This window comes from Mus musculus, chromosome 7 (genome assembly GCF_000001635.26).
Source record: "Mus musculus strain C57BL/6J chromosome 7, GRCm38.p6 C57BL/6J".
Classification (NCBI taxonomy): domain Eukaryota; kingdom Metazoa; phylum Chordata; class Mammalia; order Rodentia; family Muridae; genus Mus; species Mus musculus.
In genome coordinates, this window is record NC_000073.6 from 49791078 (window position 1) to 49806367 (window position 15290).

General features: G+C 41.5%; 1 protein-coding gene across 2 annotated transcripts in view; it reads left to right on the forward strand.

Annotated features, from left to right (window-relative positions):
- Prmt3 (protein arginine N-methyltransferase 3) overlaps positions 1-15290 on the forward strand; it is an 82946-nt gene that overhangs the window by 12759 nt on the left and 54897 nt on the right. For both annotated transcript variants that reach the window (XR_003946565.1, NM_133740.2), the window contains exons 8-9: positions 896-961; positions 7229-7350. Coding sequence is in view for 1 of the 2 variants with exons in the window: in NM_133740.2 (NP_598501.1) it covers positions 896-961; positions 7229-7350 (188 nt within the window). In the remaining variant the exon portion in view is untranslated. The remainder of the gene's footprint in view (positions 1-895; positions 962-7228; positions 7351-15290) is intronic.

Here is a 15290-nt window from a genome sequence, read left to right on the forward strand (position 1 = left end):
CATCTTGGTCACCAGCCAGCAGGAATGTGAGGATGCTGCGGGCCTGCATGCTCACAGTTCACGAGAGACTCCAGAGCATGGAATCTGGTAATGTGTGCTGAGGGGCTCACAGGATTTCCTTCTAGACCTGCACGCTGAGAGGCATTGTTTCCAAGTGCAGACATTTCTAGAAACAAACAATACCGTAAACGGTGTGACTTTCTTAGAAGAGCTTCCTTGGTGCGGACTCATGATCCCTCTGCGCTTCACCTTTTCTTTTATCTGTTTTATTTTTTTTCTGTTCCTTATTTTCTTGTAGCTTCAGTGCAGGGAGCCAGGCTCTGCTTAAAGGGCACCTTTACTTTGCATTTATCATCTCTTGAGTCTATTGGTGACCAGTGTGGAAAGAAAAGACACACACATTTCAGACTAATGGCTGGATCTGATTCACAGATTTTTTTTTTCTCTATAGCAATATTTTTTTCTTGGATATTTTCTTTATTTACATTTCAAATGTTTTCCCCTTTCCAGGTCTCCCTTCGGAAGCCCCCATTTCACCCCCTCCCCCTGCCTCTATGAGGGTGCTCCCCACCCACCTCCCTACTCACTCTCATCTTCCTGACCTGGCATTCCCCTACACTGGGGCATGGAACACCCTCAGGCCTGAGGGCCGCTCCTCCCACTGATGTCCAACAGGGCCATCTTTCACAGATACTTTTAAATAAAAAGTTTTTTGTGTTGTTGCTATTTATGTTCTTTATTGTTTTCTATTTGAAGGAAAAGAGTAAGTAGCTCAGATTTCCAGGCAGAGTATAGCTGTGGAAGCTAGCAGTGTGTAATGCAGTGGGATAAGTTCATAGAAGTCGTTTGCTCAAACTGTCCCTGTAAACACGGTGTTTTGATTTCTCTACCCTAGGACAAAGTACGCACAGAAAGTTACAGAGATTTCATATACCAAAATCCACACATCTTCAAAGATAAGGTGAGTGAATGGTCATTGAGTTGTCCCTGGACAATTGACTCAGGTTTTGATTTCCGGGAGCCTTAGATGAACTGCTGTGTGGTGCTTCATTCTGATAACCTAGATGCTAATGGGGTCTTTTATAAGGGGCGTCTTTTATAAAGCTGAAAGTCATTCATTACAGGAACGGAGCTGTTGCCTATCCAATTAGTCTAAACTATAGTGTTTGACTTACTATGATTATGTGTTACGAATGTATCAGACAAACACCATGGCAAAGCATACTTTTAATTATTATTCTGTGTTGAATAGTTAAAATGCATAATGTTGGCTAGAGTAAAATATAAAAGCTAGATTTTTTTTCTGTACTGTTTAGTCCCTTGTGGATGTGTCTCTTTATGGGACATCTTGTTTTCTGTTTTAATACTGTCTAATTTATTTAAAATTATATTACATTTTTACTTATTTATTCTTTTTTTCTTTTCCTTTAAATTTGTTTATTGTGTATGGTAGGGTGGGCATATGCATACCACAGAGTATCTGTGTTGGTCTAAGGATAGTTCTGTATCATATGGATTCCAGGTTGTCAGACTTGGCAGCAAGTGCCTTTGTCTACTGAGCCATGTCACCAGTCCTGTTTGTGTGTGGGTGAACACACATGTGCGTGACATGGAGCATGGGTGGAGTGCAGGGACAACTTGCGACAGTCTGTTCTCCTTCCATTGCATGGTTCCCAGGGATCAGGCCCAAGCTTGGTGGTAGGCGCCTTTGCCTACTGAACCATCTTGACAGGCATAGTCTTTATTTAGAAGATGCTCATATGCTTTGTGTGTTTGTGTGGATCTGTCTTGCTTTCTCTGTATGCTCACATGAGCTTGTGCACATCTGATTGTGTATGTTTCTTTGTGTGAGTACTTGTGCTGTGTGTTTGTGGACTAGTCCGTCCTCACTTCTCACATTTTCTTCTCCCCCTCTGTCCTTTCCCTCCCTTTCTATATTGCTGTGCTTGCTCAAAGTGTGATGTTTTTCTTTTTCTTTATTAGATATTAACCCACTAATTTAGTTATGAGTTTTGCCATCTGAATTCTTTGCCTAGAATTGTTCTTCCTTCACGACTGTGCACTGAGAGCATGTAGATGTTTCTAGTTCACTACAGCTTAATCTCTAAGATATTTCCGGGGCATTCTGTCTTGGAGGAGCAGAGAATGGAGACCTTCACTGTGAGAGACCCTTTTGTGGCTCACCTGTAGACTGAGTGTTTGGATCCTTTCTGAATGACATTGCTGATGTCTGAGCACCCATGTCTTTGAGGCATCGTCTCATTTCTTTGTTGAATGCCATAGAGACTGAAGAGGGGAGCTAGCAGTTTTTCTCTCAGTGCACTCTGGTCTACACTGTTTCTTATAGTAAGTAAGAAAATCCCAGAAAGGTTCAAATACGAGTTACCAAAGTATTTGTAACTAGGAAGGGTTCTTACTAAGTTGATGGACCTGTTTACAGCAACTTTTGCTTCTAGTTTTTTTTGTTGCAGGGCTGTGTTCTGTGTATGTGCATGGGATGGGAGATGGCTCAATGATAAAGCACTTACCACAAAAAGATGGGGGCGACTGGGGTTTACATTCCCAGGATCCACATGGCAGCCCACCTGTGATCTAGGTATATCCAGGCACAGGTGGGTTCGACAAGCTGAATCATGGGGCTCTGTGCTCAGTGGTGGAGAGTGAGAGTAAGACAACCAGCTCAATCTCTGGCCTGTGTGTACAAATGTACATAAACATAAATGCACATCTGAACACACACACACACACACACACACAAGTTCATATGCACATGAGTGCTCACCTACATACACAATCAAACATATTGTGTTTGCATTATCAACAAACCATGGCAAGCTGTGTGAAGTCAGTTTATGGCATTCTACAGCTGTCACTGAGAGAGCCTACCTAGGTAAGGGTGGCAGGCTACTGTGAGTGCTAGTGTGAGCACCTCCTTGCTGCTTACCTGAGGTGGTAGCCATTAACTTTACCAATGTGATGGGTTTTGCTTGACATTGGTGGTTTCTCAAAAGTCACTGTAATTAAAATATTCAGTGTTGTAAAACATACTCAAGGGCATACTTTTTTGTAACTGAGAATATTAGTCTGCAGGTTCTGTCTCCTTGAACTGTGGCTGTGGCTGTAGAAGATGCAGAGCCATGCACTTAAGTGCACTTGATAATGCATAGGTCATTGTGTAACACATGGAACTAGGGGCTCTCTGTCTGCTCTACCTGTGATTTGTTTTACGTTTACTTTAAACAGGGAGACTAATTGATGTCTTCAAAACACAGAACTGAAAAACGCCAGGCTTTGTGTTCTAGTCTAGTGCTTGCAAGTCTTGTTGGCCATACTGAGCAACAGTGTGGAGAGGTAGTTAGGGTGGGACTTGTTACCCATAGACATACATATGTGGTTGTTGCTCTGTGTAAATATTTATGGGTCATTGTTTTCAAAGTCCATGAGATTGTGCAATTTTTTCTGTGTTTTATGACTATTTCCTCTTTTATGTGCTAAGTAGACTACATGCTACAACACTAGTTTCTGTGCCATACTTTACAGTGCATAGTAGAGATGTGTTTTTCACAGTATTGTTATGGAATCAGGGAGTGGCCTAGTGGTTATACATGCAAGTGTGAGTGAGTTTGGATCTCCAGAACCCACATGAAGCAAGATACAGTTGCAGGTCTATAACCCAAGCCCCTCTGGCAAAAGGGAGGCAGAGCCAAGAGACTCTGAGAAGCTCACCTGAGGCACACAGTAGTGGCTAGCAAAGAGATGTTGTTCCAAATAAGGTCCACATGCATGCTGTGGCACACACACCTGCACAAACAGACAAGTAAAGTTTTTATGTTTTTTTTTTTAAAGGTGGCTGTAATTAAAAATGGTCTTTTTCCTCCTGCCCCCTCCCTATCTTGTTTCCTTTCTTAATATTGTTTCAGTTATCAAAATTCCTGTGGAGGCCATATGGTAGCTCAATTAATTTAACTTTGGGTGACACTTAATCATCCTCTCTCATGCTCATAATTAATTTGTTTGGAGTCCATTGAAGAAATTCCCAGTCAGGTGCCGCCTTTATGCTGCTGGCTTCTATCTACAGTTAAGGTTTGCTTGTTCGTTAGAAATGAGGAAATCAACTTATCTTATCATTTTATAGAATAGCATCAATTTATTTTGTTATTCTCACCATTTCTTCTGAGTCTGTCAAGTTTTGCCTGCCTGACCACTCAGTTATCAGCTAGATGTAATTAACTACTAAAGTTCAATGGAGAGTATAATGAGGCTCTGGAAGCACATTGACCTGTGTTAGAAGCCATTTGTATGATTCACCAGCTGTAGGGTCCTGGACATGTTTCTTCCACTCTTTGGAGTTTGCTGTCCTCATTTGAAAAATGAGAATTAAATAAAGAGTGTGTGTGTGTGTGTGTGTGTGAGAGAGAGAGAGAGAGAGAGAGAGAGCGAGAGAGAGAGAGAGGAGAGAGAGATCTGTGCCCTATGTCCCTGTCTGCCCAGGACTCAAGGCCAGAAGAGGGCATCAAGTATCTTCCTGTAACTTCACTCCCCAACCCCCCATTCCCCTGAGGCAGAGTCTTTCTCTGAACCTGGATCTTACATTTTATTGGCTAGGATGGAAGCCAGCAAGTGCCAGCAACCCTCCTGTCTCCTCTCGGAGCTGTGGTTGCAGGCATGCCTGCACACTGGGCTTGCTAGGATCTGAACTCCAGTCCTCATGATTCGTTGCACAGCAAGTACTCTTAAGCACTGAACTGTTTCTCTCCAGCCTGCAAACAAAATATATATTTATTTCATGAATATGGGTATATTGTTGCTGTCTTCCGACACACCAGAAGAGGGCATCAGATCTCATTACAGATGGTTGTGAGCCACCATGTGGTTGCTGGGAATTGAACTCAGGACCTCTGGAAAAGCAATCAGTGCTCTTAACCACTGAGCCATCTCTCTAGCCCCTGCAAACAGATTTTTAGTTGAACTATGGTATGTCTATCTTAATACTTTTTTGCATTTATTTTTATAGAAATTATTCCTTATTAACATTTCTCCCATTTTCCAGTGTCATTAAATAACAAATGATAAAATTTGCAGTCTTAATCATTTTAAATGTACAGTTGAGTGGTAGTCAGTACCATCACACCATTTATCTTCAGAGTTGTGTTCATTTTACAAAGCTAAAACTCTATCCCTTTGGTGACTTCCCACTTGCCCTCCCTTCAGCCTCTAAAGGTCACTCCTCTTCCTCACTGCTGTGACTGTTGTATAAATTGAATCATAAGCTGTCTCTTCACATAGCACAGTAGCTCCTTGGAACATGTCTTAGAATTCCTTCCTTTTTAAGACTGGATAAACTGATTACATTTGTATATGCCCTGTTATCCATTCATCAGTCTGTCTCCAGGCTTTTATTTTCATTTCTAATTGTGTAAATCGAATTGCGTTTTGGGAGATGCAATGGTTTAGTTGCGGCCATAAAAATGGGAGCTTTTGCCACACTTATGCTATGTGTAGCCACACTGTATATTTGTACTTTTTGTGTTTTACTGCTTTCTTTCTGTTTTGGTTTATTTTATTTGGAACTTGACAAAATTACTTTGTTTATAGTGATATTATAGATTATATATTAAAAGAAAATTCTTGGAGACTGCTGATTTTGCCTTATAGGAGGAAGGAGTGGGGAGGGTCATTGGACCCTCACTGTGATTTTAGCCACCCCTTCCTGTATCTGCCTGACATATGATGGTTATTCTGCTCTAATCACACTGACCTCGTGGTCTGGGGAGGTGCTAGAATACATAGAGTGAAGAAGCTAATTAACTGAAGGGGAAGCGGGGAGGGGGGTGTCTCCGTCTGTACAGCCATGGGGAACTTGCCATGCTCTGTAAGTAGCCCCATAACCTCACTGGCTCCCCAAGCCAGACTTTTGAACTATGGTTTGTTGCTGGTGTCCTCAAGGGGGGATTAGATATAATTTTTGTCCTTCAGGGAAAATGTTCCCACAACAGCTGAGTCATGTTGTAAATAATCTCTAACTTCTACATAATTTCTTTTGTTTCTGTTATGAGAAATTGCAGCCAGGGCAATGTACTGAACTACATCTCTGGACCCCAGAACTCTGATCTAATGTGGTGACATAGGAAAGAAGAGAGAATGGAAGCAGAAAGAATGGGAAACAATACTGTTATATAGTTCACATTTAAGTAAACACAGGGATGCTATTGGCACACATCCTAAGTGTGTGTTCCATAGTCTTACCTCAGAGGAAACTGCTAGTTAGTGTTGAGTCGTGGTGAGTGGAGTTCAGCTTGGTTCAGGTCTTTGGTTAGCACAATCCTGCTCTACAGCCTCAGTTCTCTATGCATGTGAGTCAGAGGTATTCTCCAACCTGTTTACAGTTTAAAAGGAGTGTATCCCTTCCCCTGCTCTAACATTCCTCCCATTTTTTTGCTGCACCATTGCCTGGCATGATTTTTATATTCTTTTATTCATTTATTGCTCATTTCTTCAAAAAGTGTGTGTTAACTATTAAGACAAAGACTAGGAGAGCTAGGCGTGGTTATATGTACCTATAATCCCAGTATTTATAAAACCAGGTGTTTAATATACATGGGCTCTGGAATGGTGCATATTTGGGATAAATTTGTAGTATTTGCCGGGGTGTCACTGTCAATGAAAGAGTTAGAGCACACAGGTTTTACCTGCCGGTATTTCTTAGGTTAGCATGGAAGGCATTGTTAGCTGTCACTATGATATTCTTAATCGAAGTGTGTTTGGTAGATTCCTCTTCCAACTGATGTCCCACCCCTTCCCTCTGGTCACCTCCTCTCATGTGACATATTCCCTTTTGCCTTTGTAACTGTTTTTAAATTGCATTGGGTCTACTTTAATTCCTTTTGCTTAAACTCAAAAGGCGTGTTTCTGCCCAAATTCAGATTTGCTGAGCCTCAGACTCTAGCAATTAGCAGAGGAGAGCACTTCTGTGCTGGCCGTGGAATTACTTGGTTTGTGCAGAGTGTCTCTTAATTTAGCATTGGTGGCCTAATTGCAGAATACTGTGGCCAACTATAAGGTTATTGATTTAAAATAATCCATAATATGTTGTTTTTTTCACATAGAAATTACCATATTTAATCAACAAAGTTAAACTTTTATCAGAAGGTGGTCCTAACTCAAATATCCCCATGTGAGTGCAGTTTCACATAGATGGTTTTTCAATAGCAGCTACTTTATCTTCCAGGTTGTTCTGGATGTTGGGTGTGGAACTGGAATTCTCTCCATGTTTGCTGCCAAAGTTGGGGCAAAGAAAGTGATTGCAGTCGACCAGTCTGAAATCCTCTACCAGGCTATGGATATCATAAGGTAGATGGACATTTAAGGCTCCATTTATAATTAATTTTGAAGTTGAAAATTTTATATTTCCTAACTTTCGCAACTATCTAGTAAAGGATAGTCAAGAAATATGTCTTTTTGTAAAACTCTACCAGCATAGTAAAGCCTAACGCTGTGTTGAGCTGGCTGTGCTGGAGTTTCGTGCCCAGTCATCCTGACAGTTGTCCGGGAATTGTTCCTATGCTGTTGTGACACAGAGCATGCTGATTATAGCATAAGATCAGGAGCCATTATAGAATGGTATTAACACAAGTTTACACAGAGCAGATCTGTCAGGAGTGCCTGCTTTGGCAAATAGCAGTTACATTAAATACTAAAGCCTATGTTTTTATTTTCTGATATCAGCCTTCTTCCTTTATGCTAATTCTGGAATGGTTAGAAGCAAGCTGAAGTTGGGCCATTCTGCAGGCCGTAAAGGTTTTTATTTTCCATTTGTATGGTGCACAGTTAAACCTCATTGCCATTCTAGGGTTCCTTAGCAGGCATCTCAATCACTGTGTAAACAAACAAGAGAAACATCCTAACGAAAAACTGTTCTAAAAAATTAACAAAAACTCATTGTTGGTAGTAAGACTATGGAAAGGCACTTTTGCCTGGCGTTCCCTGGCAAAACAACCAGTGTGAAAGTCCCTGCTCCTTGAAGAAGAGACCTTGCCCCCTTCTCTTCTGATCCACACCATCAAATGAGTTTTCCTCTATACCCTTCTACCATAGTATTCTGCCTCAGCTCTGCACAGTAACACAAACCAAGGTGACCCTGAATGGTGAACTGAATTATGCTCTCCTGCAGAGCGGAGCTCATCACAGACCTGAAACCTGAGCATATACACAAAAATTAGAGCAGCAGTGATGCTCAGCAGGTGAGCTAGCCATGAGCATGCGTCTATAGAACCAGACGACCTGTGCTTTCAAGTGAATTTTGTATTTTATTGAAACAAAGGAAAAGTTTGTTCCAGTTTCCAAGGGTTTAAGAAGCATGCTTGCCCATGATCAAGTTCACACCCATTGTATCTGAACTTTACAACTCAAGGGTTTAGTGTTAAAGCTTAGAAAAATGTTCTATTTTTTTTTTTTTTACTTTAAAACTTAGGTGTATAATAGTTTGCGTGTGCGTGCGTGCGTGCGTGCGTGCGTGCGTGTGTGCGTGCGTGCGTGTGTGTGTGTGTGTGCCAGAATAAGACTTTGAATCTTCTGGAACTGTAGTTATGGACAGTTGCAAGCTACCATGTGGATGTTAGGAACTGAACCTCTGTGCTCTGGAAGACCAGCCAGTTCTCTTACCTGCTGAGCATTGCTCCTACCCTAAGTTTTGTGTATATGTTCAGGTTGCAGTTCTGTGATAAGCTCTGTTCTGCAGGAGAGTTTAATTCAGCTAGAATTTTTGGAGGTTGTGGCTCAGGGTCCGCTGGATTTGTTACTGTGCTGGAGTTGAGTCAGAATACTGTGGAGGAAAACTCACCTGATGGTATGGGTCAGGGGAGACCAGGGGGCAAGGTCTCTTCTTCAAAGTGTGACCTATTTTTTTCCAGTTTATCCATGCATTCCATGTTTTTGTGACATTGTGACGTGGATTTCCCCATTGATGAAGGCTGTGCCTTCTTTACCCAAGCACTTTCCCAAAGCTCCACCAGCTGGCAACACAGCCTCAGCACCACAGCAGGAGGTCAGTGATGCATGGTGGCAGTTATTTTTTAGTCTCTTTTCCTTTATGATCATCTCAACATTTGGCTTGTCATTCATGTAGAGTGGCAGGGGTGTCTCAAGGACCAGGCAGTGGAGTTGAGAGTGAGGTGACCCTGGGCATGCTGCTCTTCTCTATGAGAAGAGAGGTAGGTGGACATCCAGGACAAGGGAGTAATTTCCTGCCACAGTTCTTAGTGCTGTGGCAGGCCACTGCCTCTGGTTGCTTGTTGAATGAAACCCTTGACACGGTGTAGGTTTTTCTCAGATGGAAACTGTCAGAGGCAATGGTTGTATCCCAGTATTGGTGTTTCTGAAGTCTTGTCTCACTGTGCTAGGTGGCCTAGCTTAAGTTACACAGTGGACATTGTTATGCTAGTTCTTATTAGTGCCACAGGGAGGAAAAACAGGCATGGTTTGCAAAAACTTGCCTTTTTTGTTTTCTTGAAACTATCATCTGTGTAACCTAATCCTGTTTCAGCCAAACATGACATGTGGATCACCACACCCAGCTGCAGGAGTTCTGTCTATGTTCTTGTCTGTCACAGCCCTGGTGTGTTATTTGTTCATTTGTTTTTGTGGGAGAATTTTAACAAAGTCTAAGACACAGATTTTGTAAATGGGTTATCAATCATGTGTTTGAATGTTCAAATTACTTAATAACAGCTTACTAACAATGCTCAAACTGTAGGTTTTCCCACTTTACAATAAATTACTAACATTTCTTTAGTCTTTCTGTTGCGTTTAGAATGAAAAATATTTTATTTATTTAATTTAAATTATGTTAATTAAATGTAAATACATTGTTATTTATTCAATTTAATTTAATAGCCCAGCTATTCTGAGGCTACTGATATGAAAAGGACTTCAGGGGTATTGGTGATGGCAAGAAAAACAAAAAAGGCAAGAGAAAGTTCTCTTTCCTGCTATTATGTTTTTAACTATGCAGAGAGTAATCGTTTCAGAAACATAAACTTTGCTGAGGATAGACAGCTCTTCAGCTGCCAGACAGTGATATACAGTGTTTACTCTCAGATCTCTGCTGGATGTATTTTGCCATTTCTCTGCTGTCTGCCCAGCTCAGCCACGGAAGTCTCATCATTCAGATTTTGACAAAGCTGGAGAGTTTTCATGAGAAAGATGATCTATTTCACATTCACAGAACTGCTTCTGTCTAGCATATTAAGAAGATATGAAAAACCTAGTGAGGCAGGATAGCCCAGCACTCAAGCACCTGCCTCGCATATGTGAGGTCTGGCTTTGACCCCAGCACCACAAACAGAAGAAAAACAAAAACCAAGGGCTATTTTGACCTGCTGTCATCTTTATATAAGTGTCCTCTAGATTAGGACCAGAGCTCTCTCATCTTTTCATCTCTAACACCTGCAAAGCAGATTGATGATGGACAGTTAGCAAAGGCTTTGAATAGAACTGATAAAAGCTTCCTGAAATGCCAGCTCCTTTTGGTTTGGCAGGGCCATGAGGGGCTTCTGTGAACACCTGCCTGGTGAGTGAGTAGATTAATGAATTCTCAACACCTAGGACATCACGTGTTCAAAGTTGTCCTCCTAGTGGGCCTGGAGACCCTTATCTGCTTTTCACCACTGTTTTTACTGTAGTGGAAGTTACTTATGATTCCACAGCTACATGGAGGTGAATACACTGGGAGTGGGGGGCTCATGCAGTAGCCTTCTTCTGAGCTTCCCCTCTTCTTTATCTACCATAGAGTATTTGGTTTTAATTGATTATGTGTCTATGGTAAGGAAACTGGTGGTCTGGGGGGTCTGGGGTCTGGGGTGAAGAAGGAGTCCTGGTTAGTACATCATTCATGTAGTCCTGTTTCAGCCCCTCTGGCACTCCCACCCTGTGCACCTCTGTGCTCCCCTCTGAGGTTTGTGTTGTGAAGAATGGCTTTATTCAGTGTGCTGTGCACTTGGGTGCTGGGTCCTGCATAACCGATTTGCTGATCTGATTCGCTCTTTATTCTCTCGTACCAAATTACCAGAATCTCTGGTCTGATACCTCATAATATTTCTGCTTTTATATTACAGTTTTAATTTATTATCATTTCAATATGTTTGGACAACAAAGATGAAGAAATATGTGGTTTGGACACTGAATTGAAAGCCCAAGAGTTCTGTACGGATTTGAGTATTCTTACATTGTCACTTTGAGCTTTTGCTGACATACCTGTGTTCTTTTCTGTGATTTCTAGGACACTTGTCACCACTTTCAAATGTCACTCACTTGATTGTGAATTCCTATTATGTTCTGTGTTCTCTACCTGTATATTTTCCCATGTTTCTAAAAATGCTAACTGTGTCTATATACCTAAATCACTGGGCAAAACTGGATTGCCAATTTAATTGTGTACTACTTATTTTAAAGAGACACAAATAATTTTTTGTTGTCATTAGGAAATCTTACTCCATTAACCTCACCTTTCAACTCCCTGTATGAGCTCCTTAATATAGTACTCTACCAACTCTTTTCTCCCCAACACACTGGAAGTTGAATGAATATGGGGGCTTCTTCCAGAGCCAGTTCCTCCATGGAGATCCCGTGGCACCCTGTGCTGGTCACTGTCCTCTCTCCCTCTGATTGTCTTCCTGTGGGCACTGGTGTACGCAGCTCTCTTGCCACCCCTGCTCTGGTATCTTAATAAAATAGATGAGACTTCTGCTTTGAAGACAGGAAATAAGCAGAGAGGGTTTTGCTGTATCATGGTTTCCATGCTGAAACAAACTGGTAATTTCGATGCTCATTGGGTTAGTTGGGAGAGCTGCTTAAAGGGCTTATTACAGGGAAATATTTCCACAGATTGAAGCTTTGGTAGCTGCCAGCAGATTTTGCTAAAGAGATTGATTCTTTTAGAATGCTTTTAGGCTAAAGAAAGACTGGGGTACACTTGGGTGTCTAAGTTCAGTCTAGGGTTTCCCTGAATAGGAAGTCAGCTGGTGCTGAAGATGTGTGGAACAATCTAAACCCATGTTCCTGGGAACGATGGGCCTTGTCTCTACTGTGTATCCTTGAATCATGTTTTCCCCTCTATGTCCATAACCGAGCAGGCGATTGCTGATGTTGGCAGCAAAATCATAAATGGGCAGAGCAGAGAGCTGCTCTCAGAGCAGGCTTTGTCTCTATACAGCCTTTCCAAGATGTGTCTGCGTGGTAGGTGGGGTGCTGCTCCTTTAAGAAGCATGATGTATTTATAGCTGCTAAAGTGTTAGTATTTTAGAAAATAGCAAACAACTCTAGTAATTAATTTCTAAGTATTCCTTTGAAAAACTCAAAACTAAGCAAATTTTCCTTTTTCTTTTTTGTATGAAATACTGCATAGATATAAACAAATACAGAAGCATAAGTGAACAATAAAATGTGTAAGTATTCATAATCATGGAGGAAAATACCGTGTAGTAGTAACCATCACCAGGGAGGGAGCCTGACCTTCACCTGCTAGTCAGAAGCCACCTCATGCTCGGCCCTCCCCCAGTCAGTCAGGCTGCCATGACTGCTCAGCCACAGACATACATCTATGGGATATAAACCTACGAGCAGAATGAGAGTCATCAGGATAGAGCTACCTGCTGACTTCTAAGCGCTTGCTTGGCCCGTCTTCAGAGTTGTTATGCTGGTCTGCTTTGGCTCAGTCGAACATAACACTTCTCATTTGAAGTATCTGCAGGGCTTATTAGAAAGCTTTGCAGGGGCCCATGTAATCCCCCTTGCTCCCCTTTTTTCCCCAAAACCATCTAAACAGCCCCTCTTGGTGAGCTAGTTATTGTTTTGTGTGCCCTTTCTTTCCTCCCATAGATTTAATTCTTTAAAGAGAGCCATGACATTATAGTCTGAATTTCACTGTAGGTGAGCCTCTAGAGAACCTAACTTATAGATAGGAAGCCCTCTTATCCCCCACCTACCTATGTAGGCCTGCTTTTTGAAAGAAGCCAGGCAGGAAAGCATGTGTTTCATATGATTCCCTTAGTATGAATCTGTGGACTAAAAATCTCATAAGGGTGAGAAAAAAAGAGTACCAGAAGTTCAAGGTCCTGTCTCAAGAGATGGGAAGGGAGGGACAGAGGGAGGAAGGGAGGGAGGGAGGGAGAAAAAAAGGGAGAGAGAGAGGGAGAGGAAGAGGGAGAGAGAGAGAGAAAGAGAGAGAGAGAGAGAGAGATTGAGAGATTGATTGATTGATTGATTTCTGAGAATGAGCAATCAGTCTTTCATGTATTGTTGATCATGGTCACCCAAGTATAAGTGTTTCAACAAAATGTACTTTAAAATGAATGCTTTCGTGTAACAATAATGCCTTGATGATGTTAGGGCATCTCTTCTTTATGCAGGAAAAACTCCCATGTCATTAAAATGTATGTTCTCTAATTGAGAACTTGATTTAATTAGATAGCAACTTAATCTTCAGCCTGCTTCCCAAGATGCTCATTTTAATTCTGTCATCTTAAGTTGCAGAAAAGGGGGGTTGAAAAATACATGTTAGTCATCAAGCAAGGTTAAACAAAGTTTTCTTTTTCTTCTGGTAGCTCTGTTTTCTGTTTTGGTTGGTTGATTTTGTTTATTTGGTGTTTGTAATCCAATCCCCTCTTGACCTTGTAGCAATCCTCCTGTCTCAGCCTCTTGAGTGCTACGATAGCAAACATGTATCACAATGTCGGGTCTAAAAATAGTTTATGATTGAGATAACTCCTCAGCCTCTCTGCACCATAATGACTTTGCTGTTCTGTGCCATGTTTGAGATGTGTCCATGGTGTTCACAATGTGTGATTCCCCCAGCAGCCCGTGTAGTGAGCAGGCCAGGTGCTAGTGTTGTCTCTTACCACGATTACACTAGCCTGGGGAGGTTCTCGAGTTTGGTGAGTGTATGCAGCCACCAAAGAAGGTGTTGGTGCTGTGGCTCTGGCTTCCAGCTCCCTAATTGCTGTCACTATGAATTCTGGGGAATTCTGCCTCTGTCATTGCTGCTCTATTTCCACTCTTTCTCTTTGTTTTTAAAGATATGATAACTACATAAAGGCCTGTATTCTTCATAAATGCAGAATCCTTTTCAGGCTGAAGTCTTTGTTGTTAATTCACTGTTATTGCCTTGTTAATCAGATATGTTTTGGGGCACTCATCAACCAACCAACACAACAGGAAACGGGACTTTAAACAGGCACTTTATTCAACAAAGAGCATGAATATTCTGGAAAAAAATATGTCATTTAACCAGCTTTCAGAGTCAGTTTTAAAAAATAGCACATAGGGTTGGCAAGAACTTTCTGAATAGAATTTCAGTGGCATGGAGCTAGTCCCTGATGTCAACAGATGGGACTATGTGAGATTAAAGAACTTTGCATAGCAAACTGTCAGCTGAGCACACAGAATGGAAGACCAAGGTTGCTAGCTATGTGTCGCAGAGTGGCTTAATGCCTAAAATTTACAAAGAAATGCAGAAACTAAACACCAAAACAATAAAACTGTCAGCCAACAAATGGGCTAATGAAATATACAGTTCCCACGAAGAAACAGAACTGGCCAATGATTAACTTAAAAAGTGTTCAATATCTCCCCTGGCATCAGAGAAATGCAAGTTAAAAGTAGTTTTCTCTACTACCTCAGCCTAGTCAAGCTAGCTGCCCTCAAGAAATCTGACAACAAATATTGGAAAGGATGTGGGGAAAGATAAGCCCTTACTCATTGCTGCTGGTGGGTGCAGATTAGTACAGACATTAAGAGAGTCAGTTTGGAGGGGCTCAAAAACCTAAAGGTAGAATTACTGTCTAACCAGCCGTTCAACCCCAGGCACTTAACTACTGCAGAGATGTTTGCACTCCCGAGTTCATTAGTGCTCTGGACATATGTTTGCAACAAAATGGAACCAACCCAGATGCCCATCAGCAGATGAATGGAGAATGAGATGTGGTATATGTGCAAAGTAGAATATTACTCAGCTATAAAGAAAAAGGAAATTTACAGGAAAATAGATGGAAAGTGTAATATTAAATGAGGTGATACAAACTCAGGAAAAATCCTCTTGTTTTCTCATTGCATACTCTAGCCTATAATGTATAGTGCTTATAAGTAAATATGTAGAAGTGTGGGTATATTACCACTTAGAAAGGAGACCAAGAGAGCCTTATGTTAAGTGGTGAGGAAAGATAGGCGAGAGGATGTGAGCTGTGGAAAAGGACATTAAGCTAACCCCCACCCCAGTATCAACTCCATCATAGTTGTTT